We start from the raw sequence: 26,889 nt of genomic DNA on the forward strand, positions 1-26,889 counted from the left end.
GAAAGTCAGCATGATGGAACTTGGAATCATGGAGTACAAAGCTGGTGTACTAGAGAGACCGACTCTCAGTGGAAAGCAATTGAAGATAAAATTAACAAGGTGCGTTGGATTGGATATAGGACTTGTCTAAGCATGTATATCATATTTGCCAAAAAATATTTNTTGTAAAGAATAATCTTTGAGAATAAATTTTATTTTAAGACAAGGTTAAGTTTTTTCAACGAGAATAAAGTTTTTTCATAGCTAAAAATTATTAACTTTTTTTTATAACAAGTTGTTCCCACCAGGTGATGGCTTCTTTGGAAAATCTTGAGCAATCGATCTTTTTAAATGAGGAGGTTCGTCTCGGAGGAGATGAGGAGGAGAATCTTGCTCTTTCAGATCAACTGGAGAATAGTCATCTTTTGCTGCAGTCCTTGCATCTTGAGATTGAAAAAACTGTCAAGGTAAAGAATTTATAGTTTGGCTGATTGTGTGGTGTTATATTTATTTGTAAATCTTTATTTTTTTGATACATTGTTTCTTGTTATATAAAATAATTAATTTTTAATCATATATAAATATGCCGTCAATTTCTTACGTACTTTTTATTGTAATGTTATAACAACAGCACCCAATAGTAGTTTGCAAGTTCAATAAATTGACTTGGTAATCCATTTTTATCTCTTCCGGCCTCATTTTACTTTTGGTAGTGAACCTGTAATTTGGTACTCCTGATTTCTAACTGTCTCCTCGTCCCAGCACGCAGAGATGCTGCGCATCCGGTCCACGCTCCCAACATCCACAGAGCAGGAGGACAAGGATCAACATCCAGTCAACAACATGATCTCGGCTCTTCTTACACGATACCAGATGCTTAACTCTCGGATGAGGAATTATAAACAAGCTCTGGCAATTGCCAAGAAATGCCTTGACTACATTGAAAAGGTGGGGTATACTTTATTTAGGTTAATAATAGAGACTAACCTAATAACCCCAAATCCCTCAACCCCAGCTCCAGCTCGCGCTTGAAGAATCGGAACAAGATTTACTGAACCGGGAAAAACTTTCTCAATGGAGTGGATCGAGTTCCAACCCTAAAAAAGGGACGTACTTGAATGTTATGCTACGTAGTCATGACCGAACAAAGCTACAAATAGATGAACTGATGAATGCAGTTACTTCCACTAACTTTGAAGTCCATCAGATTATTGAGAGATTTGAGCTCGGAAAGGTGGGTGGTTTGTATTTCTCATTGCATAGATTTATATGGGCTTTACTATTTTGTGCCAGGATTCGATAACCTTTTTAGATCCAAAAAAGCTACATGTTTAAATTTGTATTCTATATCATATAATCGCTTTATAAAAAACAGATCACATGTGTTATAAAGGCTGTCTTTTATGACCACAAGAGGATAAGGCAAGTTACATTCATACAAATGCTTATACTATAATATTCTTTATAAAAGTTTCTGAATTGTAATAAATAGTCACATTGTCCGCTAAAATGTTCCTTTATCTCCATTAACTTTGAGTACATTTACACTGAAGTTGTAATTTTTTGATTTTTCAGACTGCCAGAAATCGTCGTTCGTTGGACGAAATTACTATGGAAGTATCGGTTGCTTATTCAAGGTGGAAACAACTATGGCAACAATACAGGGATTCTATGGAGGCTGAACAAGTGTCTGCTTGGTTTGGTCACGAGTATAAGACGGTACGTTTGTACGGCAGTTTAATTTAGACAACATATGATTGTCCACTGGTATGGGCCATTGTTCATAAGCGTCTTGTGTATTTAGCTGGATGTAGTGTCTGCTAAGGTATTTTTCAAATTTAAAATAGTGGTTTCAAAGCCATGCATGATAAATTCTGTACAAAGAGGTTGTACTCCACTTATAGTGTATACAAACTTAGTGTGTGGTATAAATTATATATATATATGAATTAAACTTGATTTTTTTTAAATGTCTGAAATCAATGATATTGATAACAGCTGCATAGCCTAAATCTATTTAGTTTAAAAATTAGTTATGAGTAATACTAAAGTTTTGCAATTGTGTTTTAAAATACCCACTAATCTGTTCCCCAGCATACGGACAAGCTGGTGAAGTTTCAGGAGCGCCTGTGTAACTTGGATGTGAGGATCACTCATTGTAAGAATAGCGGGGAAGCTCGTCACTTTCAGAATGAAGCTGAAACCTTACTTGCGGATGTAAAGGTATTATTTCGCATGCGCCTTTGCCCGCTTAGTTTTTAAATTTAGTATGGTTTGCTGCTAGTTCCATTCTCTGTGATGTTTTAGTTAAGAATAGCTTTGCTATGCCATGTATGGGTAAACAAGTTACATTTATTCATTTATTTACTGGTGTTTTATGCTTCTAAAAGGACCCTTGCCCAGTTTTGACCAAAAACCCTTTTGTCTGACTCGTTATATTTCTTTATTGAATTATTTTATCAAGTTTAACACTGACTCAACCTTTTACTAGGTGGCTCAAAACTTGTGGTCAGTTTTCACCAAATCTTGCAACGAACGATTGACGACAGCAAGCCCTAAATACGAGGAAATTATCCGAGCTATGGAGAAAATAACGAAGGAGATGAGTTCTGCTGAACGTAGAGCAGGAAATGCGGCTTCTTCGTCTAAGATGTTGCAGAAATTCTTTGCTCTAACTGACGAAGTAGGTGCTTTTATTTAAGTTAGTTATATATTATTGTTGCAGCAGCTTCGCTTTTTAATTGACGCTCTTCCCCACACTTTTCATCCATTGCATGTTTTAAGAACTGTCGTTTTGCTGTTAATTCCTTTCTTTTCGTTCTTTAAATAACATGATCTTTGCTATCGTTTTTAAAAGTTAAATAGAAATTATATTATGTGTTGTATAACATGATATGGTCCGGTACACAGTGAACCAGTGCTTGCAAAGTTATACACATTGGGTGCAAAGCTGTATACGATTTACCCATATTTGATATTAACGGTCGTTTTCCATTAATAGTGTTTTGAAATGCTTGTTAACACCAGCACAAGGTGCATGTTATTGCTAAGGTTACAACTCCTTTGTTTTATCATCGAGTTAGGTTTTTATCCTAATGGTAATCAGTAAGCGCCCTGTGGTATTATGTTCATATATTGTAATGTATTAACACAACACAGTGCGAGGCCTGGAACGATGAATTAAACAAAGTAATTTCTGTCATCAAGGAAAAGTCGTCTTCAATTCGGTGAGTTATCCAATAAAAAGTTATCATGGTTATTTACACAGAATGCTCGTAAAATATATTTCTTTATGAAAAACATAAAATATAGATTTTAATTTACAGGAATATTTTTAACATTAAAGATTTTAAAAACAAGATTTTAACCTAAACCTAAATTTTTTGAAAAACTACATTTTACAAAGTGTTTGATGTGTCATTTTTCCACAATGGTTTACATTGTATCCTATATAGAACGTCGGATGAAGCAAACGACCTCGTCCAGTTATTTGATACGAAAGTGCTTGGACGTATGGATGAGCAATCACAGCGAACGCATAAGTTTGCTCCGATCATAGTTGAAGCTGAAGAAAGTTTGGCTGATGATTCGCCTGGTTTGGATAAAGCTCTGCCATTTAGGAACTTAATGCAACAAAAACAACGCGATATTTTGGCCACCGTAAACAGGATGAGGTATATTGGTTGTAAAAATAAATTTTATTCTGCATCTAAAATTTTTTAGAATATTTTTTTGGGTTAATCAGATAAAAAAATGGTATAACTTTAAGTTAAAGAGCGAGTTTTACGAAATATGTAATTAATTAAAATCAAGTCTAATGAAATATTATATAAAACTTTTTATCTTTGTTTTTTAGAGACGAAGTATCAGTTCTACAAAGCCTTATCCAACGGGTGAAGCAAAAAATGCATTCTAAACCCGAAAGGCCTAATTTAGGGGTCAATTCACCCCCTAAAAATGACGCCGCCCCGGAATTCCCCCCTCCCCCACCCGCCTATGATATGTCAGTCTTGCTTGACGAGAATTTGCAAAAAGAGAACGAACCACGAGGTTCGAACACGCCAAGAGAAGGCCGGATATTTGAGAGGCCGTTGGTTTGTGAGGATTCAGATACAACATCATTGGAAAGTAAGTAAGCATGTGCTGAATTCTTAGAAAAATAAGGAACTTAAATGTTGGTTATTATTCAATGGAAATTTAGGTTATTAGGTTTAATGTAAATAGGTTATTTTTAAATTTGTTAAATGTAACTTAGGTCATTTTGAATGCAAATTAGCAGTAAATTGTCTCCAAAAATGTTTTTTTTTTTGTAAAAAAAAACACATTTTTAGGTAGTTAAAATTTTATTAATATCATGACTAAAACGAATATATTTCAGCTGTAACATACCGTGAGAGTTTACTGGATGGTCAAAGTGAAGGAAGCACTTCTAGTTTAACGACCAGTAGTTCGCCTTCGTCGTTGTCCGATGTTTATCTTGTTCACGATAATAACAACGTCTTAACTGGTTTGTAAAATTCACTTAAATTTAATATAATATACGAATAGTATTATGGGGTGAGATGGATTCTGTTAGAACATAATCTGCCATATTTCCTAAGTTTTAACAATTAACACACTGTTTACACTCGTGAGGACGGTCATAAAATTCTGCAGACAGTTTTCTGGGACCATCTTACCCCAACCAACTATATATATACACATTTTTAAAAACTTTAAAGTAATTGTTTTTTCTTTGTTGTTTTAAAAAGTTATAATTTCCCGTAATAATTTACATTTCACGTAATATTATTTAAATATATTTCAGCTCGCAAAGCTTCGTATAACAATCCTCCCGACGACGATGACGATTCGACATACACTGATTTCATGTCCTCGTTCGTTCAAGTCGAAGATCGTATCCGTGGCATCAGGCAGTCACACAGCAACAGCTCAGTCAGTTCAAGCGCTTCTACCAACAGCAGGGGCATGGCAGTGCCTCAAAAACCACCACGTTTAACCAAAAATCGTTTGTCCGACGCTTGGTCCGGTAGCGGAAGTGACGTCACGAAGGTACTTAAACTCACGTGACCACCGAGCACTTAGAAAGCAAAATAACTCGCACAACCACTTTCGTGTAGAACTCACCGCGTAGCCATGCTGCACTTTTACTTTGAAACACCAAAAATTGTGCACGTTTTGACGCTGTATTGCTGCGTACGGTCAAGCCGTACAGTGTTGCCGTAATAGTAATGTAATCCAAGCAAGTGCCAAACCTAACTCGTAGCGGGAAAAATATCTGTAAACACTGTTTTCTTAAAGCTTTTTAATGTTTGTATAATCACCCGTATTTGTATTTCATTTTAACCTTGCCCACATACCTTTGTAGCTATAACTACCAAACACTGTCATATAGAAGTACTTGTATAACTTTCTAGAGTAATGGTTATGTATAGCGTGACCACTAAATACGTTGTTATCACTCACGTGTATTATATTGCATGCATTTTTCAACATTCGTAGTTTTATGTCACTGTGCACACGTGTGTTACCCACGACACGATATTAAAACGCCTTGTCTTTATGTGTCTGGTTATGTATTATACCTTTCTATAGTACTGTGGGGTAAGATGGATAAATATAGAATCCCATATTTCCTAAGCGTGTTTTATTAAATTAAAAACGCTCATTTGGAGTTGTGAGGACACGGTTACATAATTCCGAGACAATAAAAATGAAAACATGAACCATTTTACCCCAACCTACTATATTTATGCTCGTTTAGTTTCCTAAAGCCGAGTTATAAATGTATCCGGATAGCGTATCTATATCTAATGTCATAGAATAATGTAAGACTAACAGTAATGTATTAACATGGGAGTTTAGTGTAGACGGTGGTGCAGGCTAATGCTTTGTTACGAATGATAAAAGAGATACTTTACACACGAGGTGTATGAAATAGAACACCCGTGTTGTAACGACTGTTGTTGCCCCACAATGCGAGGACAAATAAGTTACATCTATTCAATTTGATAGCTTTGTAAAGATATTTGTGTAAAACTAGGTTAGACTGGTTAATTAAATTACTAAATTTGTGTCACATTAAGCCTTGTCTGTTTGGATTACTGAAATTATATACGGTGGACACGGAGACGTCATACGTGTCCTGTAGGCAATACATTACTTTTCAACATATAACGTAACTTTTAGACATAAGTGGGATACGATAGGTTACCTTAAGCACATATTATCGCACGTTTTCATGATTAGATCGAAGATACCGCAACCGATGCAGCGGAATTGGCTGAAGTTTCACCTGTTGCTGCACAAACCGTAACTTCTTCACCCGAGGATTTCGTTACAAGGTAAATATTTCGGCTTTAGACAACAGGGTACAGGTTCGAAACCAACCTAATCATATACATTTTAAAACTTACAGTAACACCGCTTTGGATGCGGATAATCTGACTCCGAGGTCTCAGGACTTGGAATCGGTGACTTCTTGCAACACTGACTTGCTTCTACACGCCGACCCAGTGTTTGGTGTGGTGGGTAACTGGCCACCGAAAGCACAGCAGAAAATTGAAGTGGCTGTGTCTCAGAATAATGCGGGAAGTTCGGATTTGTCGGTTCCGAATGCCCAGCCTTCACGGAAAATAACAGTGAGTCATATAAACTCTGGAGACGCAAGTGAAAACGGTCATGGTTGGCGCGCATTTCGTGTTGATAAAATGAGCGTTCGAACTGAAGAGAGAGTCGACCAAGTACGAGTTGTGCAGACGAGGACGAAAAAGGAGAAACCGTTAGAGGTCGACCTTGAGCAAGGAGAGAAAGACACAAATGGTATGCAAGTTGTGAAACTATTTGTAAAGTAAGAATACGATTTCTCAATTTTATTCACGTTATTTAATGCACGCGGTCAGCCGGTCCCAATAACAAAGAGAAAAAATATCACCTTAAGTTGACCATTAAAATTAATAACGATTCATGTTAAACATAAAATCATGAAATGTAACAAAACAAAACATAAAGAAAATATAAGAATCATCACAACTTTAGTTATAATATTTTCTAGATGGGAAATTTTATCGGAATTTCGTAAAACTGTCGGTCTCGGAGTCAAGCGAGGACATGGACGGTCTGTCAAAGAAAACGAATCCACTTCGAACCAACGTTGGCGACCAGTTCTCTGTTACGGTGTCGCAGAAACGCACGAAGAGTAAATTCGACAAAACAATTTCGCCAAAACGAATGCGAAGCTTCGGCCGACTTCGCGATCGTTTTTTCCCGAAGAAAAAAGAAAAGAAAATCGGAGGAAAAATCACTTTGAGCAAAATGAACCAAACGACCTGTCACCCCAGTGGGAAAGATGTTTCCACTTACGCCAACATCCCAAACTCCCAGATGCAGAATGAGAACATCCACTCCAGGAGCATTTCTCTTCTCTCCTCTTCTTCCTCAGTATGGGATACTGACTGCTTAGTTGCTGCTGATGCTGTTTCGTGTACTGTACCTCCTGTTCTTGCTCACCACGCTAGAGGGCGCCCCGAGGACGACAGCAGTGAAGTAACGGACGACCTCTTGACACGTGACCCGTTTACAGGCATCCGAAATAAAAACTTAAAAGCCAAACTTTTAAAACCAGGTAAAAATCAAAAATTAATTTTTAATGTAACTAGCCAACGAATTAGCGCAGATTTTTCCCATTACCCCAACACCTCAGCTGCTTATGTAAATATACTGCTAAGCTTATTTATGTATTTATACCAATGTATAAATAAATCAATAAAGAACGTTATATAGTCCTTTATGTTAAATTAATACATTTATTTCACAGTGCGAATTAAAGCAGTCTCGGTTAAAGGATCGCCAGAACGTAGTCCAAGATCCACAAGTCCACGAAAGGTAAATGTTGCTAAATATAACCGGACAAAATCTTTTTAAAGCATATGGTAGTGGGTTAAGGTGTGATACTTTTAATACATAATATCCCATGTTTTCTAATCATGTTTTTACCAATTAACGTCGCTCCTTTAAAACCATGGCTACGGTTTAAAAAATATTAAATATTTTACTAACAAATGGGACAACACATTAGAATGAAATGTACCATCTTACCCCGACCTTATAATTCATAGAAAACCCGTTCTGCTGGTGTGTCGAAGTCGTCAGACCTCTCGTTTTCACCACGATCAAGACAGAAGTTATTTGATGTTCGATCTTCGCCACGAACCCGAAATAAATCGCCAAAGAAGTCGTTTCATCACTTCAGGGGAATCTCGTCAAACCTTCAATCCTCTCATGACACCCACGACTATTCTTCCGGAGATTCAACGGTCATCTTTCACACCTTAGCATGCGTTAGGGTTGATAAGAGAATTAAAACCAAATTAGTTTAATGCGTTCCTAATATAGAGTATTACGAAATATCTTGTACTGGTATTCCATCTAGTATTTTCCTATAGCCGTTTTGTCGGTACACTATAGCTAAATGCCTCATGGCAGATTTTGCACTAAACTGTTAAAAAAATTGATCCTAAAAATAGATTTATTTTCACAACGTTTCCTATATATATAGATCGAGGCTTCTTCCGATACAGCTTCAACCGTTGTGAGCGCGAATTTCTACCGGGAAAAATCAAAAACCGTACGTCCGTTTCATCAAGCCAAAACATCGTCACGTAGTTTATCGTAAGTTAATGTTTTATGTACTGTATGTATATAGTAGGGTGGGGTAAGACGGGACACGTTTTCATTTTTATCGTCCCATTTTGTTAGTAAACAAAGAATATTCATAGAAAAACGTAGCCCGCCACTCGAAAAAAGCAGTTGTAAAAAAGGCATTTGCGTGTTAACGGCATCCCATCTTACCCCACAGTACTGTATACAAAACTATTATGCAACAACATGCAGACCAAGCTAAAAGACAATGATAATGAGATAAGTCTTGTCCCCATTGAGGCAAAGCAGAGTCTCAGCCAGCCACTGCGAATGATTAGAAACTTGTCAAGCGATGCTTCTCGTTAGACGCATTCGACAGTTGGTCTGTTATGTATGACGTCATGACAGCCGCTCTCCGACCTAAAAATACAAACGAATCAGGGTGCTAGTGGCATGCAGCGCCGTCTTTAAGATATAAAAACCCGCTCTGTCCCAGGAGATTCAAACCAGTCAGCGTGAGCTTGGTTATCGCCACGTGAGCCTTCTTTGCTTTATAGAGATACTTATATGCGCGTAATTTGTTTGTTAGGTCTTGCACGCCGAACTACACGGCTAACGGCGGCTTGTTTTTCAGCTCAGGTTTACATATTTCGTTGAAGGAAATTATTTGCCTGTTTTAAAGTTATCTTAGTCAATCTCTTACTGTAGTTTACAGTTTTTACGTCGAATTTAGAGTAAGTCAATAAGTATTTCATTTCCTATAATAATAGCAACAAATGATATTCAATGTAGCAGTAAGGCCTATGTGGAATTTCGACGCTGCCAAGTATTTTAAAATAGCCATTTTTAGACTAGATTATTTATAAACAAATAAAAACTTATAGAAAATGTAAGAAAGAAAAACAAAAAATTAAAATATTTAAAAATTTTAGAAATAGTTTTTATCTAGATTAATATTTGGATTTTATTTCCGTTTTCAGTTTTCCCACCACGAAGGCAAGAATGTCGAACGCAGAACAAACGATGTCGGTTTCCCCACAGTTCGTCCAACCTCTGCAAGGCATTATTGCCGTGGAGGGCGGATCTGCGACGTTTGAAGCCATTGTGGCAGGTCAGTGATATGACGAATAGACTTTCATATAAAATCAAATCCATTTTTTGCAAAAAGTGTATTAAAATTATTTATTTGAATTTTCAGCATTTTTTCTTTTTTTACAAATAATAATTATTTTTAGTCAACCTAGCATTTTAAAAACCAATTATAACAAGTTTTAGTGTAGGTCATTTTTTAGTGGAGACGTGCCCAAAACAATTGTGTATTTTCGACGTTTCGTTTTTTTATACCAATTGAGTCGCTGAAAGATTATCAAAAGTTTAATTAACCAACACACACGCTTACAGGTTCACCGAGACCAGAAGTGCGCTGGTTCCACGGCGGGGAAGATGTGACCGGTTCGTTGAATTACGAGATATCGTATTCAATGGACGGAAGAGCGTCCTTACATATAAACGAGGTGTTTGATGAAGACGCGGGACATTTCACGTGCCAGGTGTCCAATGATTATGGGAAAGCTTCCAGTATGGCGGAGCTGGTGGTCGAAAGTAAGTGGTTTATAATCCCATGTATAAAATATGGGATTTTATACATGTTAGTTTTAGGCGTGTGTAAGTTATGGGGTTAGATGGATACTGTTAAGCACATAAAGTCCCATATTTTCTTATTTTTTTAACAATCACTGAGTATTATAACAAAAGGCAATGAAAACATGACCCTTTTACCCCAGCCCACTGTATACTGCAAAAAGTAATTCCAACACAGTGTAAAACGTGTTGTTTTCATAAAATTACCACAGTTTTTATGCAAACAAGCCCCGAACAGAAAATTATAAAAATTTGACGTCCATAGCCGAATTCGTAAACTTATTTTATTTTCGCAGCCACCACTGTTCCCCCTGATTTTACTGAAAGATTGTCCAACGTTGAAGCGAACCAACGCGAAACTGTGAGGTTCGTTGTCCAGGCAACGGGAGTCCCCACACCACGAGTCAAGTGGTACCGAGAGGCAAGTTTGAACAAATATATTTAAACAATGCTAAGATTATGAGCAATTTTTTTTAAGTATCCCGAATATATGCTTGAATTTTGTAAATTACAACGACGCAGTGCTAAGTTTTTTCACAATAAACGCTGCTATTATTCCAATAGTGGTGACTTCAAGATACAAACCGTTTTATTTTTCTACTCTAAACTTTTGCAAATTTATAGCTACGTAATGGTGCATATTAACAACACAATTTTCAATGTTATTTGAAGGGAGCGGAGATTCGCAATTCCAACGACTTTCAGATCCGATGCGAGGGCGATCTGTTCAGTCTGACGATTGCGGAAGTTTATGAAGAAGACACAGGGAGGTTCACGGTCACTGCTGCGAACCAAGGAGGCAAAGCGACCTCTACTGCTGTTCTTACAGTGACAGGTAATATGTTATATACAGTAGGGTGGGGGGAGATTGGAGATCTTTTATTTTATTTTCTCGTCGTATTTGGTAGTAAACAAAGAATTATAGAACCGTATTCTCACGACTGCTATGGACCGTTGTTAATTGTTTAAAACACGATCAGGATATTCGGATATTATGTTCTACAGGTTTAGATATTTAAAGTCGTCTACCATTTTCAACGCTTCGCGGTAGTTAGATTATAAAGATATTACTTTAAACTTTAAAGTAAAGTTTAAAGGTATTGGACTATATAGACATTGCGTCAATTACCATACTGATCTAAATGTTATTCAACAGGAGACGGATCCATCAAAAGTGGGCGAACCGATGAAGATTCGGAACGTCGTATGATGATGATGACGCATGGCGAGGACGTGTCGGCGCATCAAACGTATCAACATAACATGCAAAGAAGCGCCTTTGTTAAGGTTTGCATTAACCTGTGTTTTGAAGTTTTTCTTGTATATAATAACTCTAATATTAGTTTAGTTTAGCTTTTTGAGTTTGGGTGTACCAATATTACTTTTGAATTTGGTGCAAGTGCATTTCGTTCGTTTTGGTTGGGAAGTCCGTTATTAGTCAAAAGACTGTGTATGTAGTTACAGTTCCAAAGTTCTAATACTTCACACTATACAGGGCGAACGGACTTTTTCAAACTCACCGGATAAGAAATCGACACGAACCGAGACACAGCATTCCTCTATGCAGTCAGCTAGTTCGAAAATGACAGGGAAATCTATTTTGAAACAAAGGCACCAAAGCCCATCGCCGATTAGAAGCGTGCGCATGAGCCCGCCTGTGGTAAGTAAACAAAATTGAAATGTGAATATGAAGATGAAGATGCGACATGTCCAACGTATTATAAGAAAAATTATTAAATTTTCCTAAACAAAAAATTTAACATTTTTTTTGTTCAGCTACGAACGACTACAACTACAACTCATCGGGAACAATCATCTTCGCCTATGTCACGCGTACATAGTGTAAAGGCGCCTTCACCATCTAGGAAACAGGACAAAGAATCAACACACGAAGTGCAAGCACCTTGGAAATCAGGACCGCCCGCTTTGGTAAGTTCTCACAGTTTATGGACATTTTTTTCAAGTGCTGTAATTTTAAATACATTACAGAACGTGCATGATTCTGCAAAATCAGAAGAACTATCACAGCCTGGAACTTTACGAGAGGTAATGACTTCCGATGTTACAATGGAAAGTGAACAACACATACAGGAATCGAAGTCTAGACAAAGCACAGAATATTATATGGAGGAATTACAAGAAACATCATACACCGCTACTGCTGTACGCGAAAGCGCGTCGGTTCACCAACAGTCAGTGACCTCAGTCAGACAGGACAATTTATCAATGACATCATCATTACGTCACGAAAATGTGGCTACGTCACTCATTTCGTCATCCACATCGTCATTGTCGTCATCAGACAAGCCACCAGCAGCAAAGCGACCTTACGTCGCACCTGTTCAACAAGTTGGTAGCTTGCCTTCTTCAGTAAGTCACTGCGGAGAAGTTAAACCGATCGCTGGCGTTCATAAAGTCACACCCCCATCGCCCATGGTCCATAGGACTTCATCACAACAAACAATTTATCGGGTAAATTCATGATTTCATTTTTGTCACTTTTGAAATTCTCACCCTAGTTTTATAACATTTTGGCATGCTTCACAACAGTTGTCACCTTAACACTTCACAAAAGGTTAGACTACCAACCAAGCAGCGTATATATCACCTATGAGCCAAGCTGGCATTCTATATCTCCCCCTTTACCGATAAGCTTCTAAATCGAGTGTTTTACTCATTGTGTCAGTGAGATAAGTGGGCGACAGCTGCACTTTCTGTCCCGTCACCTCCAAGTTCTGCCTCGCATGATGCGGTCGCTCTGTACCAGACACGTACAGCTTTAGTGCATGGCTAATATCGCTATACAATATTTCTCTTTCACTGTGCACAAAATATCTCATGTCACTTCACCAAATCACGCTTTTCATCTCACTAACTAGGAATCACAGCATGAACAAGACACTTCATCAATTCACCAACAAATTGAGTCAATTACTGAACAAATGGCTAGCGCTACTATTGGAGATGACGAAACAGAACCAAGCCAGGTCTAAACAGATGCATGATGTAGACTAGATTGATACGACTCTATTATATACCAGTAATTGTGTTACCTCACCAACATCTATGTATGATGTATTGAATTTGTTGTCCAATATTTAATATAAAGCCAACATTTTATTTGCCTGTATCCATATTAAAACACTTGTTGGTCCTTTTTTATCATTTTGGTACAATATTTTTACCGGTTTATGCTTCGTGTATAGGACCTTGCCGCTTTCCCGCCATTTATCAAATCCGGGATGAAGGATCTTCACGTACAAGAAGGCGATATGACGAAACTAGAATGCGAGATTATGGGAAACCCTGTACCAGATGTTATGTGGTACAGAGAAGGTACATTACATACGATTGTTGTTTTTCCAACTTCGGCTGCGGTATCGCATGCCAGCAACGGTTTAAAGGCATAAAAAAACATTTTCTGATAAAACTGCACCAACGTTTTTTGTTACCTTGTAAGACAATACTTTTCCTGCAAGATTATTTACTTACCCATCTTTTTACTAAACGGGCATTTTTACAAACGTTAACTTTATTACCATATAAAAAGGATTTTGTTTAAACATAGGGAAATTTTCAGCATTACTGTATACCTGGCAACAGCAGTAATTACGTTATTACATTTCAAGACTAAACTCTATGTTTTATTAAATCTACAGGAGCTGAAATCAAAAGCTCTCACGATTTTGAAATTACTTATGATGGGCAAATCACCCGCTTACTTATAAGAGAAACTTTTGTTGATGATGCCGGACATTTCACTTGCACAGCATCGAGTGTTGCTGGTTCAACCTCGTGCACATGTGTACTAAATGTAAGTTTTAGAACCATATGCAGTTTAACAAGTTTTATGTTTAACTACCATCGTGGGCTTATATGTGTTCATGAGGTGTATGAAACAAAACACCTCTTCCCCACCATGCGAGGATAAATAAGTTACATTCATATTTCATACTACAGGTAACACAGCCTCAGACAAAACCTGAACGCGCCCCTTCAGCTTCGGAAACTGAACTTTCAATGACAGATTTTGATGGATTCGAAAGGTAGTTCTATTTTTCCAATTGTACCACTGTATTTTACGCTTATTCATTCAATGAACACGTTTATTCGTTTACAGTACCGAGGCGGAACTTGATTTTGTCTCCGGCGTTTCCGAAGCCGAACTTACAGATACTGAAATATTTAAACCAAGTGCTGCGGCTGCAAAGCTAGTCAGCAATGCTATTAACGCCGGCGAGCCCGCGCCCGGGGCCACCATGCTTTCCCCGGTCGTCGAAGAAATGTCAACACACTCCGGAAAAGCTTCGTCAAAGAGCATGCAGTCAGAGGGCGCTAGAGTGCCGAATGACGTTTATCCAAGCGGTGAGCCGCCGCAGTTCCTTAGCACGCCCGCCAGTATGGTTAAACTGGTTGAAGGCGCTTCAGTCAAACTAGAATGCGTCATATCCGGCGTACCAGAACCCAGAGTGACGTGGGCAAAGAACGGACAAATGCTACAATCTGGACATCGGTTTAAAATAATTCAGGACAGGACCAAAAGTAAGTTTAAGCAAAAGTTGTTTCGTTTTTCGATACCTTTAAATTACATTTGAACATCTCTATTCATTTACACATGTTTATAATTCGTTGATATTCCCCCTCAACTGTCGATGCTAATCACACCATGTTGCATAGACTTGTATTGCCTCGTCATCGGAATGGTTTTCGCTGAAGACATCGGTGAATACACGATCTCAGCAACAAATCAATTCGGTTTCATCAGTGGATCTGTAATGCTCATATCAGAAGGTAAAAGTTATATACGTGGTAACTTGTAAGCGGGCACGAGGTGTATGGAACAGAACACACATGTTTTACGACTGTCGGTGCCCCGCCATGCGAGTATAAGCAAGTTACATACGTTTCTTTATTAATTATGATTATTCAGTAACGCCAGTATAATTTACAGATCAATACGCACGGTTTGAAGAACAAGACGCAATTGATCGACAATCAGTTGAAGACCAACAACGAGGGGTAATGGCACCTCCTTCCCAACTTCCACCCCGTGGTCGTGGGGAGTCAAGGTAAAGTATTATTGTCTAAATTGACAGCCATACAGAAAAAGAGTCTGGTACGGTGTTATACGTGGTAAATTCGAGTACAAGGTGTATACAACATATTAAAATCAATTTTTATTTCATATAATCAATTTTTGATGATTTATTGTTTTATTCAGGGGTCGAGGCGTAAGACGTGTCATCGTTTCGCCAGCTCGCTCTCCAGGCTTGAGAAAAACAAGCGCGAGTCCTGTAAAACGACTACGAGAAACTTCAAGATCTCCCGTCCGCACGATGTCGCCATCGAAGCGCTTGGAGGAAATTGAACAACTGGATATTGAAAAATATTTCAGGTATGCTTGCATCAAAAACAATATTTAAGTTTAATTTACTCACCAACTTGTTTATGTATCTGGTCCCGTGGCACAATGGGTATAGCACGCCTATATGCTTCTAACTCATAGACTACGGGCTCAAAAGCTCATTGCTGCTATATACCATTGTAGACGGGCAATACTCAATGGTAATTGCGGGTTGTATGAATTGTCAGCAACACATTAAAACATATTTTGCCCAGAAAATGAAATAACCAAACTTTATGTTTAGACCGAAATTCTTGCGAAAACCCGAAAGCAGGGAATGCAACGAAGGTGAAGCGACGAGGATCGATTGCAAAGTTACTGGACGTCCATTACCCGATGTTACTTTCTACAAAGAGGGTAAGTGACTTTTATCATATTGTACCTGCAAAAAATGAAGCAATTTTAGCAGTATGAGCTGAAACTGTCAGTCACTGTCTGAATATCTGCAAATGTTTATTGCAGTTTAGAATATCGATGGGAATTATAACACAATTACTTTGAGTCAGTTAGTGGTATCTTTACAATGCTTTTTTGCAGTCAGAGTTTTTGTATTATAACCACTGCACCAGGAACAGAATGACAAACTACTAAACAAAAGACACAGTTTCCCTATAAATAGTTACATCTTGTTAACACAGTTAGGCACATTACATAGCGTATGTCATGATAACATGACTCCATTGAAACCCGGTATTAAATTCCTCCAGCTATCCAATTACCACCCGCTCGTGTTGTATTGTCCCTGTCTATAGTTCGTCGTGAGCCTGACAAGTTTTATTACCCTTTGAAAGCTAACAAAATCGCTAGATCTAATTGTAAGGGTCAATTCGCTATTGTCTTGCAATTTTTTATTCTCTTGCGCGCGCAGTGTGGCGTATAATAATCCGTAGCGATGAGCATACATATACACAATGCTCGGAGCCGACAGCGTTAATGAGAGTTCTGTTTCGGGATAATATAGTAAGGATAATGTGTCAAGGGCGGATATGGAGCTGTAAAGAAGCAAAGGGCGTATCGGGCTGTTTGTTTACGAAAAGGTTAAAGTTCAGAGAAACAAAAGCGCTCGCCTTTACTACGCTGTGTAAACGTTCGCGACAAGGGTTATGATTATTTTGATTCGTTCGAGGTCACCAATCGTCGCTTTAAATTTTTCTGCCAAATACCGACAAGACGGTTTACTTTTATTGGAATTCAGCGGTTTTTCCATAATGTCTGCTTGTAGCGAAAACTCAGCGAAACTACGTAAGTAACAAAACTACTTTTTAGATTACAAAAGAGTCTAAACTAAAAAGGTGGCTTGACGTAGTTTTTCCTATAAATTATTAATGCGTTAGCGACGATCTGTTTTAATACCAGCAAATAAAGTCAAACTGACCGTTGTAAATTACAACTCCGAAAGTGCGTGTGTAAATAGATCACCAACGACGCTCGTTATGGTGCATAGAGTTATAGGCTACGACTTCTGGCCACCGTTAAAAGCTAACTGTCCGTCGATAACCAGCAAGAATAGATCCCTGCATATAACAGTGAGGACTAACAATGATTGAAAAGGGTTTTCAACTACGTTGGAAGAATCAAAGCCACTCGTTGAGTTGGCTCAAGTGCCATAACTCGCGATGCCGTAGCCTTTATGGTGATTACTTTTGAATTCAAACTTTGTAGAGAAATGACAGTCATAGTTCAGCGCAAGGCAATTTTGTCTCGGCGACAATGGGTTATTTGTACAGTGTATATTTTCCATTAACTGCGGTGAGCGTAAAATTATAAGTTTAGAGAACGCAATTTTGAATCCACTTTGAGAGTTTGGTGAAAGATATTCAAACAGCTCTTACTTTAAAAAAGTTCATTATTCGCCGTGGTGGTGTGTAGCTTATTAAGTATATGTTCACCCGTGGCTTATGTATGGGCGTGTCCAGGCTGGTATAGTTAAGACCACATAAATCGTTAAGTGGTACCAGTTATTTAATTCTGGTATTCGTACAATGTATATAGGTTAGAACATGTGGCTGCTATATAGTTCTCAGTCTGAATGCAACTTCTGAAACCATGGCCTCGACACGTGACTGTGGCGTTGACGTACGACATCAGAAAATGTTTAGTGTTAGTCTACGGCGGGGAAACCCGGAATTGGAGATTAAAAACTCGAAATCAAATACCACACCACCCAGAAGTCACAGGCAAGCTAAGGCATTGCAGAAGTCGCCACGATATACGAGTTTTATGGACGAGATACTTTCCAAGACAGCTGAGTACAGACAAACTCCAGCTTGGAGATTGGAACCCGACATCCAGGAAAACTTGCGGTTACCAGACACGAAACCATCACCTGTAAAAGTGGATGCTGGCCACTCTTCAGATTCAGATTCTGGATACAGAAGATCGCTTTCAGAGGACGAGTTTTCGTTCCCAGAGTCCCCTGTTGCTGTTTCTTTACCCTTTGACAATACTGCATGTCATAACTCCACTATATTTGGCGAGCGTTTATGCCACATGAACCCAGCTTTAATTCGAGACCGATTGAGCCAAAACGGAATTATAAAAGTCGGTTTAAACCGGACGTTTCCGCCAGCCACCGGTGAGAGACCGACTTTACCACACAAAAGATCTTCTACCTTTCCCAGCTACAGCCGAATCAACAATTTAAAAGACTTGCGCAGCTACATGGAAACTAGACGGTCGGAGTTTGACAGTAAAGATCCGATACGCAAGTTAAAGCCAACTGCAATGAACGAAAAGAGCATTGATGACTCCACAGTCAACACCCCTTCGCAGCCTCGCACCTCAAAAAGGACATTACTACAAAACACCTTAAAACGCGAAAAACCAAAGCATGAAGTGAAATGCACACGAGCAATACGCAATTGTTTTGAAATTAAAGATAAAATTAAACCAAGCGACATCCAGTCTCCCTGGTTAAAGGCAGATCTCAATATTTATGTTTGCGTTTATCCCAAAGGCAAGTGCTATTTATTTGCTTGCCACTTGAGGGTTTGTAAAGTTATCGAGTCGGGTTTGAACACTTGTTCAGTGTTATACTTGTCATAAATCGATTCCGACATAACGCAGTACTGTGTATATAACTAACGCCTGTTGCTAGGCCATAACAAGTTCGAGTTGTCAAAAAATAACACTTAATAAACAATCCAAAAGCGGGTCGGCTTATAAAAGAACACGCTTTTCGTGAGATGCATTCATTTTGAACACGTTTTTGAAACATGTATTCGACTTTACTTACAGGCTCCCAAGTTTATGAAGATTATAATCACCGGATTGTTGTCAAAGAAGACGGCATCAGATCTCTTATCATTTCACCTGCGCGACCAGAAGATAGCGGCGAATACACTGTCGTTGCAAGGAGCGCTGCTGGGAAAGCAGTCAGCACTTTATCACTGACGGTCATACGTAAGTTATGGTTTGATGAAATTACTGTTTGCAGTCACATGTTCACAACAGTGGGCTATACAATGGTTACACTAATAATGTTTGTGAAAATGGCATTGAATTTGTTATTTTCAATTGATACCACTCATCGCTTTGTTATATAAGTGTGGTGCAATACACTTATATCGAATGGCGACCTCTGTTTCTGTATTAAGATATATAACTGATTCAATCCACAGCGCAAGAAGGAATAGAAAGACCACGAATCCTCGAAAAGCCACAAAGCGTGACGGTGAAGGAAGGCGACATGGTTCGTCTTGAAGTTTTCGCTGTTGGCAGGCCCACTCCAGAAATCGTTTGGCTCAAAGACAACGTTCTTCTCATTCCTGAGAAACACCCAGAACTCAGGTAAGGATATTCAAGTGTTTAGTGCGGTCGCATTTAAGTGCCAGGCAGCAAGATGTGACAGACATGGATACATTTATAATTTGTAATTACTTGAAAATAGGACAAGTCAAGAATTCATAACCACTTTAACCTTGCTAGCTTGGCACGAGGTAGATAAAGCAAGTTACATTTATTTAACTTAAAATTTCATATTTTAGAATCGAAGGTGTTGACGGACATGGACTTCTAACTATCGATCGTGCAGCGAAAGGTTTACACGATGCATGGTATACTGCCACTGCTGTGAATAAGGCTGGACGAGACTTGTCTCGATGCAAAGTAAACGTGAACCGAATCGAATACGATCCAGAACCAAGTCGAAAACTGTACATTCCGAAATCGAAAGGTCTAAAGCAGGCGGTTGAGCCTTCACCAGAACGAGTTGACCTGCGAAAGGTAAAGAATTTAGATTGTGCTAACCCAAGTGCTGTTTAATATAGTAGTGTGGGGGAAGATGGGACACTTTTTGACTGTATTTTCTCGTCCCATTTAGTAGTAAACAAAAAACATTCAAAGAAATATAAAACCGTATCCTCACGACTCCTATGGACCCGTGTTAAATGTTTTAAACACGATCAGGATATTTGATTATTTTGTGTTAAAGGTGTCCCATCTTCCCCCACCTTACTGTATACCAATGAAAATATGTATCTTATTACCCTCGCATGGCGGGGCAACGGCAGTCGTTATAACACCACTCTTCTGTATCATACACCTTGTGCACGCTACGTATGCAGCTTATGTTAATGTATTATTTTGTTCGGCAGTTGGACAACTTTGACGAGACTGACTTGTACGATAGCTCTCGTATGCAAAAGCCAAGAATTAAGAAAAAGTTGGTTTCGGCAAAACAGAAGATCCTTGGTTCTGTTCACTTTGAATGTCACATTGTACCGATTGGTGATCCTACCATGCGGGTAATTACACAGCTTAATTAATAAACGACATCTTTGTCTCTGGACATTTAGTATAATGTATTGTTTATGGTGTAGGTTGAATGGCTATTGGATGGCAAGCAACTTGAATACGCAAATCGTATAATGACCACGTTTGAGTTCGGCTACGCAGCATTGGATATTAATGCAGTCTACCCCAGAGACACAGGTTTGTTTTATTTTATTTATAGTATAGTAGGGTGAGGTGAATCGTGTTTACATTCTCTTTTCTTAATTTATTCGGCAGTAAATAAAAAGCTAAAAGTATCTGTATCTTACCAGATTAAATAGGATTTTTTTTGTTTCCGCCAACACCGAAAACATATCGTCAAAGTTTGTCTTTACAAATAAATTAAGCATTTCATTTTTAAGCAAATTTTTCTAAAAAAATTGTTGGTAAGTCTCTTAAAACGCTACATTTCTTCCAGGTGTGATAAGCTGCAGAGCAACCAACGCCCACGGTCAGGTTCAATCATCATGCACTCTTATTGTGAAAGAGGAACGTGGACTTGTCGAAAAGACTCAACTACCGGACACAACCCAACTTGGCAAGATAGAAACAACTGAACGACACAGACAAGAGGTTATTGATTATATTGTAATCTACTTTAATTAAAACAAATGTATAAGTGGCTGCCTGTATAGTGATATCGGTACTTAATAAATACTTGAACTATAATAATAAATCAATACTCAAACTATATCGGAAGTAGGTATTAACGGTATCCCATCTTTTATTTGTTTAGATTTCTCTCGCACATGTTTCGCATCAAACCGATGAAGTCGAAGTCAGATCTGCTCCGAAAATTGTCCTGAACCCCGATCCTGTTGTTGTACAAGAAGGTGAACCAGCACGATTCCGTTGCAGAGTAGTCGGTTCTCCTTTGCCAAAAGTGGATTGGTATTTAAATGGACAAGCAATCAGACAAAGCAAGAGGTGACAATCAGCCATAAAGTTACATACGTGGTAACTCGTAAGCGGGCACGAGGTGTATGAAACAGAACACCCGTGTTATAACGACTGTCGTTGCCCCACCATGTGAGGATAAATAAGTTACATTCAGCTGCAGCTTTAACAGAAAATGCGAATGTGAAAATTAATGTTAACGATTTTTTAATACGTTTTGTGCAGATTCCGAATTTGGTCCGACGGTATTCATTACTTCGAGATTGCAACAGTACGCGGCTACGATCACGGCCAAGTCAAAATGGTTGCACAGAACATTGAAGGAAGCGTAGAAGCGACGACCACAATTGAAGTGAGCCAGGCCAGGGATCTCAGGACCGTTCTACACAAAGCTGATATTCAAACCTCTGATTCCAAAACGAAAAGTCGCATCGACACCAACACGTTGAAGTCGTACAGGATCACACGCAATGTGGAAGAACAATTTAAAGGTGGGAGCATTTAGTGGTGATATGGTGGTTAGCACGTCTGGCTGCGAAATATAAGTTGTGGGTTCAAAGCTCGATGCTGCTACCATTGTTAGCGTAAAACTATCACCAATAAAGTCACATACGTTGTAAATTGTGAGCGAGCACGAGGTGCTTGATATTGTCGTTACCCTGCTATGCGCTGAAACCTTGGATTCATTTATGTAATAAAAGTAAAATTGTTTAGCTCATGTATGATAACGTTTAAAACCCCTTCACAGAGGAAAAAGGTCGACATATGGTCCCTCTGCGCGAAGTCGAAAAACCCATCGCTGGCTTGAAGAAAGTAAAGCGAGTGGAAAGACATGAAGAACTGCAATCGAAGTTTAGCAAACTATCGGAGGAAGAACGAATGCTGAACACGTTTGAAGCTGACAAAAAGAAGGTATGTAGCTTGAACTATGTATATATTGTTCGTTCTTTATATACAGCCACAAAACGTTGCTTGTTTTATAAAGTCAACTCAACGCGACCGTAAATACGAGTCGTTCATTCGGAAAACTAAGGACAGTTTATCGCATTGGGACGAACCAAAACCAGAAGAAGCGCCTAAAATACCGTTTCTACAACGGCCAAAGCAATCTCTGCCCCCTCCTTATGAAATAAAGGTGTCGATCACGCAGCTTCAAAAACGCATGTCACCATAGTTATCCCAGCACTTTGAATGAATCAATGCCAAATGAAAGACACTTACTGCATCACTTAATACGTTCCCATCTGAAAACTTATTAGAATTAAGCATATTTTGTCAGCATGATTAATCATAAGTGTCCTTGCGTATAAAGTTACCAGCTATACAATTCATTCAAACGCACACAGATCACGTATATCAATAAGTATATCATATTCTCTCCTATTAGGTCACCAGATATATACAAGTTCATTTTATCGCATCACGCAATGAACGCACGCAATTCACGCATGAAAATACCACTGCATTAAATGTGCTCAACACAAACTCTAATCCAATCTCCTTAAACTAGGTCGATGTCACACCTGACATGCAAGCTCCAGTTGTGTTGGAACGTATCCACAATGTCACTGTACAGTCGGGTAAAGACGCAAGGTTCCGGGTTCGATTCCACGGTAACCCTGAGCCCGAGATTTCTTGGTACAGAAACGAAATTGCTTTGGAAAAGTCTGAACGTCTCGGCTGGATATTCCCAGAGGTAGGTGGTATTCTAGTGCACGAAATTTCATGGCGAAATAGTACATTATACAAATCCAACCCTTATTGTGTTTAGAACAACGTATGTGAGCTGTTTATCCGAGACTGCCATGTCGACGATTCTGGATCCATTTCGGTTCGGATTTCAAACCCTGCTGGCCAAGCTGGTAGTCAAGGATTTTTACTTGTACAAGGTAAGAATATGGAAAACTCAATAGATGTTTACGCTTAGTATGACTGTGGGGTAAGATGAGACACCGTTCGCACATAATATCTCATATATCCCAATCGTGTTTTGTACAATTAACAACGATCTTTGCGAAGCTACGATTACATTACTTTGTAAATAATCTTTGTTTACCATTAACCTTGACGAGAAAACAATGAAAACATGTTTTATTACTTACTTTCCAAATCTTGTAGAAGCGGTCGAGGCCTTACATTTCACCGAATCTCTTACCGACGTCGACGCAAAGGAGAACGAGAAGTCAGTTATCTTTGAATGCTCGGTGTCTGATTTCACTGCTGAGGTGGAGTGGCGGAGGTGTGGCACTGACGGGGCGGCCGAAGAAGTTTTACGAACCAGTGAGAAGTTTCAGACCAGGGCAGATGGCGCTCAACGTTTGCTGAGAATTGCTGACATCAAACTGAGCGATGCTGGATCTTATTCTTGTGTGATGTTCGCTGCTGGAGATAAGGAAATTAAGTCAACGGCACAACTTCATGTGAAAGGTAATTGAGTTCAAGAATATAGCTTAGTTTTTAATGTATATGTGTATTGAATGCTAGTGTATAGGGTATAAAAAAAAACGAATAGCATAGCTTTTAGTGAATAGGCTGTGTATGAAATAATTTCCGTTGCATGTAATGTTTTAAGGGGCCCTGAAGTTTGAATGAGTTTTATACTAGCATTGCTTTCAGTGTATATTATGTTTATCAATCCTTACCGTTTTCTATATTGTTTAGTTGTTCCAAAGAAAATCCAATCCGGCTTGAAGAACCAGGTCGCTCGCGAAGGAGGGGCTTGCGACTTCACTGCCGTAGTTTCGCATGCTGGTGTTGCAGGTACCTGGATGAAAGATGGCGTTGAAATACAGGTAAATAATGACGTTTAACCGAAGTATCATATTGTGGGGTGGAAAAGCATTAGCACATAATATAACATATTTTTTAATCGTATTTTAAATACCTAAGGACATTCTTTCAGATCCGTGAGGATACGGTTTTATAATTCTGTAAATATTCTTTATTTAATACCAAATGTGACAATAAAAAAGAATGAAAAGTTTACCATTTTACTCCAACTTGGTATATATATAAAACATTGAAATATTATAACATTAATTTTGAAACCCAGGCAAGTTCCAAGCACGTGATCACTGAAAATGGGAACAAAAGATCCCTGACCGTGAACGACTCGCGTGCGGCAGACGAAGGAGTTTACGAATATATTTACTGTGACGAAAAAAGCTTGGCGAATCTTACAGTGCAAGGTATGTATGAGAACTTGGTTTATCAACATTTAAATGATTATAGTATTGCAAGGTAAAATAGATACCGTTAGCACATAATGTGCCGTGTTTACTAATCGTCTTTTTAATAATTTACAACGCTATTTTGATGTAGTGAGAATACGGGTATATAATTCTGAAAATATTCTTTGTTTACTTCTAAATGTGACGAAATAACAGAATAAAAATATGTGCCATCTTACCCCAACCTACTATTAATTGATTTTTACCCAGCCATGCACGTCAGCATCGTTAAGAAACTTAAGGATATGTCGGTATTTGCCGGTGAAGTTGTTACTTTGGAAGTGAAGATATCAAGAGATGACGCCATTGCTACTTGGTCGCGTAACGAACAAACTGTGACCAGCGACAAAAGGTGGATAAGTAAAATTCTTGATATATCAAGTGCAGTCAAAGTTTATCCGGCTCTGTGAACAAATGGTTAGCGCCACTGCCCCTAGCCGGGAGGTTACAGGTTCGAGGCTTGATGCTGCTACCATAGTGGGTGGGTGTATTATTGGGCAAGACATTAAATGGCAAATTCTCAAACCCATTGGGCGATACATTTCATTAAAATGAAAAAAAAACACAATTGTCATTGCCCAACCACGCGAGCATAAACAAGTTACGTTTATTCATTATATCCCGCAGAAAATGATTTTAATTCCGTTTTATTTATATTTTTCAGGTTGATCACGACATCTGATAGAAGCCGCCACATGCTTATTATTGAAAACTGCACGGTCGAAGACAGCGGGGTTTACACTTTCGCAGCAGGAACTGCATCGTGTTCTGCCACTTTAGAAGTTAAATGTAAGTTATACTGCTTAGATATTTTGTACAGTGGTTGTATTAAACCGTGACCAAACTTAGTGGTCCCATATATCCAACACAAATGTTGGAAAATCTCAATCAATTACCCACAAAGTTACATACGTGGTAACTCGTATGCGAGTACGAGGTGTATGAACACCCGTGTTACAACGACGTTTGTTTCCTTGCTTTGCGAAGGTTAATAAATTACATTTATTCAACATTCATATCGTTTCCAGCTGTGGACGTGACAACTGGAATCCAAGATTCCACCAACGTCGAGTCCACGGATGGTGTCTTTGAGTGCCATGTCAACCAAGCCGGCTATTCTGCTGGGAAATGGTTTTGTGGCCAAACTGAAATCAAATCGGACAACGTAAAATACTCAGTGAAAACTGACGGTAAGAAGCAAGTGTTGGTTGTACACAATACCACAGCACAGGACAGCGGAGTCTATTCGTATGTTACTGGAAGCAAGTCCACCAGTGAAGCAAAGCTGGTCGTGATTCCTGTAGAAATTACCGGCACACTCCAAGATGTGACTGAAGCCGAAACAGCCGCTGTTAATTTGACGGCGACTTTGTCGGAAAGTGGCGTCCATGGAGCTTGGTTTAAAGACGGGCAACCACTGCAGGTAAATAGTTATTCTGAGTGACAATGGAAAATATATTGAGATCAATCATGTTTAAATGACACTGCTATAAGGTTGGAGGGGATACCGTGAGCACATAATATCGCATTTTAAATACCGCTCTTTTAGAGGCGGGAGGCCACAGTTATAAATTTGTGATTGTTTTTTTTACTACCAAATGGGGCAAGAACAAAATAATGAAAAAACGTACCATCTTACCCTAAACTGCTATAATGCTATATCATACGGCATTACCTAAACTAATCTCGTTTACTGACACAGAACACAAGCAACGTATCAGCTGTTGTGGATGGAAAACAACATTCGCTATTTATTCGATCCCTATCTTTGAACGATCAAGGAGTTTACGAATTCAGAATCGGCAACAAAACTACATCGGCCTCTCTCACTGTACAAGGTGCGTATTATTATAAACAGACTTGTCCGTATTGCCAAACATACATTAAAAATAGTTACTCACAAAGCTGCATATACGTGGTAACTCGTAAGTAGGCACGAGGTGTGTGAAACAGAACACCCGTGTTATAACCACTGTAGTCGATATAGTTACATAAATGTAACCATTAATCCACTCAGGTGCCCAAATCACGAAACCACTCTCCGATGCTACAGCCACAGAAACAGAGTCTGTAAGATTCGAGTGCCAAGTGGCAAGTGACGGGGTCCAAGGTTCATGGATGAAAAACGGGGAACTTCTCGATGCAGATTACTCGCATCGGTTCGTCAGCTCTTCTGAGGGGCGGACGCAGATCCTTATGATCAATGACGTCACAAAGGAGGATTCTGGAAGTTACTCATTCAAATTCGGCAGCGCCAGCACGTCCGCAAACTTGTCCATTACAGGTTTGTTGTTAGGTCTAGGATTAAATGCGGTAGCTTACGTT

At 38.8% G+C, this 26,889-nt stretch overlaps 3 protein-coding genes across 4 annotated transcripts in view; all 3 read left to right on the forward strand.

The window, feature by feature from the left end:
* LOC100180275 overlaps positions 1-446 on the forward strand; it is a 19,892-nt gene extending 19,446 nt beyond the window's left edge. Inside the window, exons 39-40 of the mRNA XM_018813549.2 lie at positions 21-99; positions 288-446. Of these exons, the coding sequence (XP_018669094.2) occupies positions 21-53 (33 nt within the window). The 3' untranslated portion in view covers positions 54-99; positions 288-446. The remainder of the gene's footprint in view (positions 1-20; positions 100-287) is intronic.
* A 2,245-nt stretch (positions 447-2,691) lies between these two features.
* LOC113474548 lies at positions 2,692-5,542 on the forward strand. Its single transcript, XM_026836048.1, has 5 exons — positions 2,692-3,206; positions 3,435-3,653; positions 3,836-4,107; positions 4,358-4,486; positions 4,787-5,542. The coding sequence occupies exons 2-5, from the start codon at positions 3,493-3,495 to the stop codon at positions 5,047-5,049; spliced, it is 825 nt and encodes a 274-aa protein (XP_026691849.1). The 5' UTR covers positions 2,692-3,206; positions 3,435-3,492; the 3' UTR covers positions 5,050-5,542.
* Positions 5,543-6,231: 689 nt separating this feature from the next.
* Positions 6,232-26,889, forward strand: part of con (connectin) — a gene marked incomplete in the record, with an annotated part of 129,125 nt that continues 108,467 nt past the window's right edge. Inside the window, 42 exon segments of one of the 2 annotated variants that reach the window (XM_026835743.1) lie at positions 6,232-6,323; positions 6,398-6,801; positions 7,034-7,603; positions 7,796-7,863; positions 8,097-8,294; positions 8,537-8,649; positions 9,600-9,730; positions 10,021-10,221; positions 10,557-10,681; positions 10,933-11,095; positions 11,417-11,547; positions 11,756-11,920; positions 12,037-12,189; positions 12,250-12,732; positions 13,467-13,596; positions 13,920-14,074; positions 14,221-14,306; positions 14,381-14,802; positions 14,938-15,051; positions 15,212-15,329; positions 15,482-15,655; positions 15,909-16,021; positions 18,902-19,066; positions 19,285-19,453; positions 19,651-19,888; positions 20,260-20,409; positions 20,485-20,596; positions 20,856-21,010; positions 21,174-21,364; positions 21,560-21,825; positions 22,083-22,246; positions 22,320-22,469; positions 22,845-23,030; positions 23,106-23,223; positions 23,453-23,761; positions 23,996-24,126; positions 24,387-24,522; positions 24,775-24,916; positions 25,229-25,353; positions 25,593-25,987; positions 26,267-26,402; positions 26,582-26,848. In XM_026835743.1, the coding sequence (XP_026691544.1) occupies positions 6,690-6,801; positions 7,034-7,603; positions 7,796-7,863; positions 8,097-8,294; positions 8,537-8,649; positions 9,600-9,730; positions 10,021-10,221; positions 10,557-10,681; positions 10,933-11,095; positions 11,417-11,547; positions 11,756-11,920; positions 12,037-12,189; positions 12,250-12,732; positions 13,467-13,596; positions 13,920-14,074; positions 14,221-14,306; positions 14,381-14,802; positions 14,938-15,051; positions 15,212-15,329; positions 15,482-15,655; positions 15,909-16,021; positions 18,902-19,066; positions 19,285-19,453; positions 19,651-19,888; positions 20,260-20,409; positions 20,485-20,596; positions 20,856-21,010; positions 21,174-21,364; positions 21,560-21,825; positions 22,083-22,246; positions 22,320-22,469; positions 22,845-23,030; positions 23,106-23,223; positions 23,453-23,761; positions 23,996-24,126; positions 24,387-24,522; positions 24,775-24,916; positions 25,229-25,353; positions 25,593-25,987; positions 26,267-26,402; positions 26,582-26,848 (7,630 nt within the window). 2 annotated transcript variants of the gene reach the window in all.

Source organism: Ciona intestinalis, chromosome 9 (assembly GCF_000224145.3).
Source record: "Ciona intestinalis chromosome 9, KH, whole genome shotgun sequence".
Taxonomy (NCBI): Eukaryota; Metazoa; Chordata; class Ascidiacea; order Phlebobranchia; family Cionidae; genus Ciona; species Ciona intestinalis.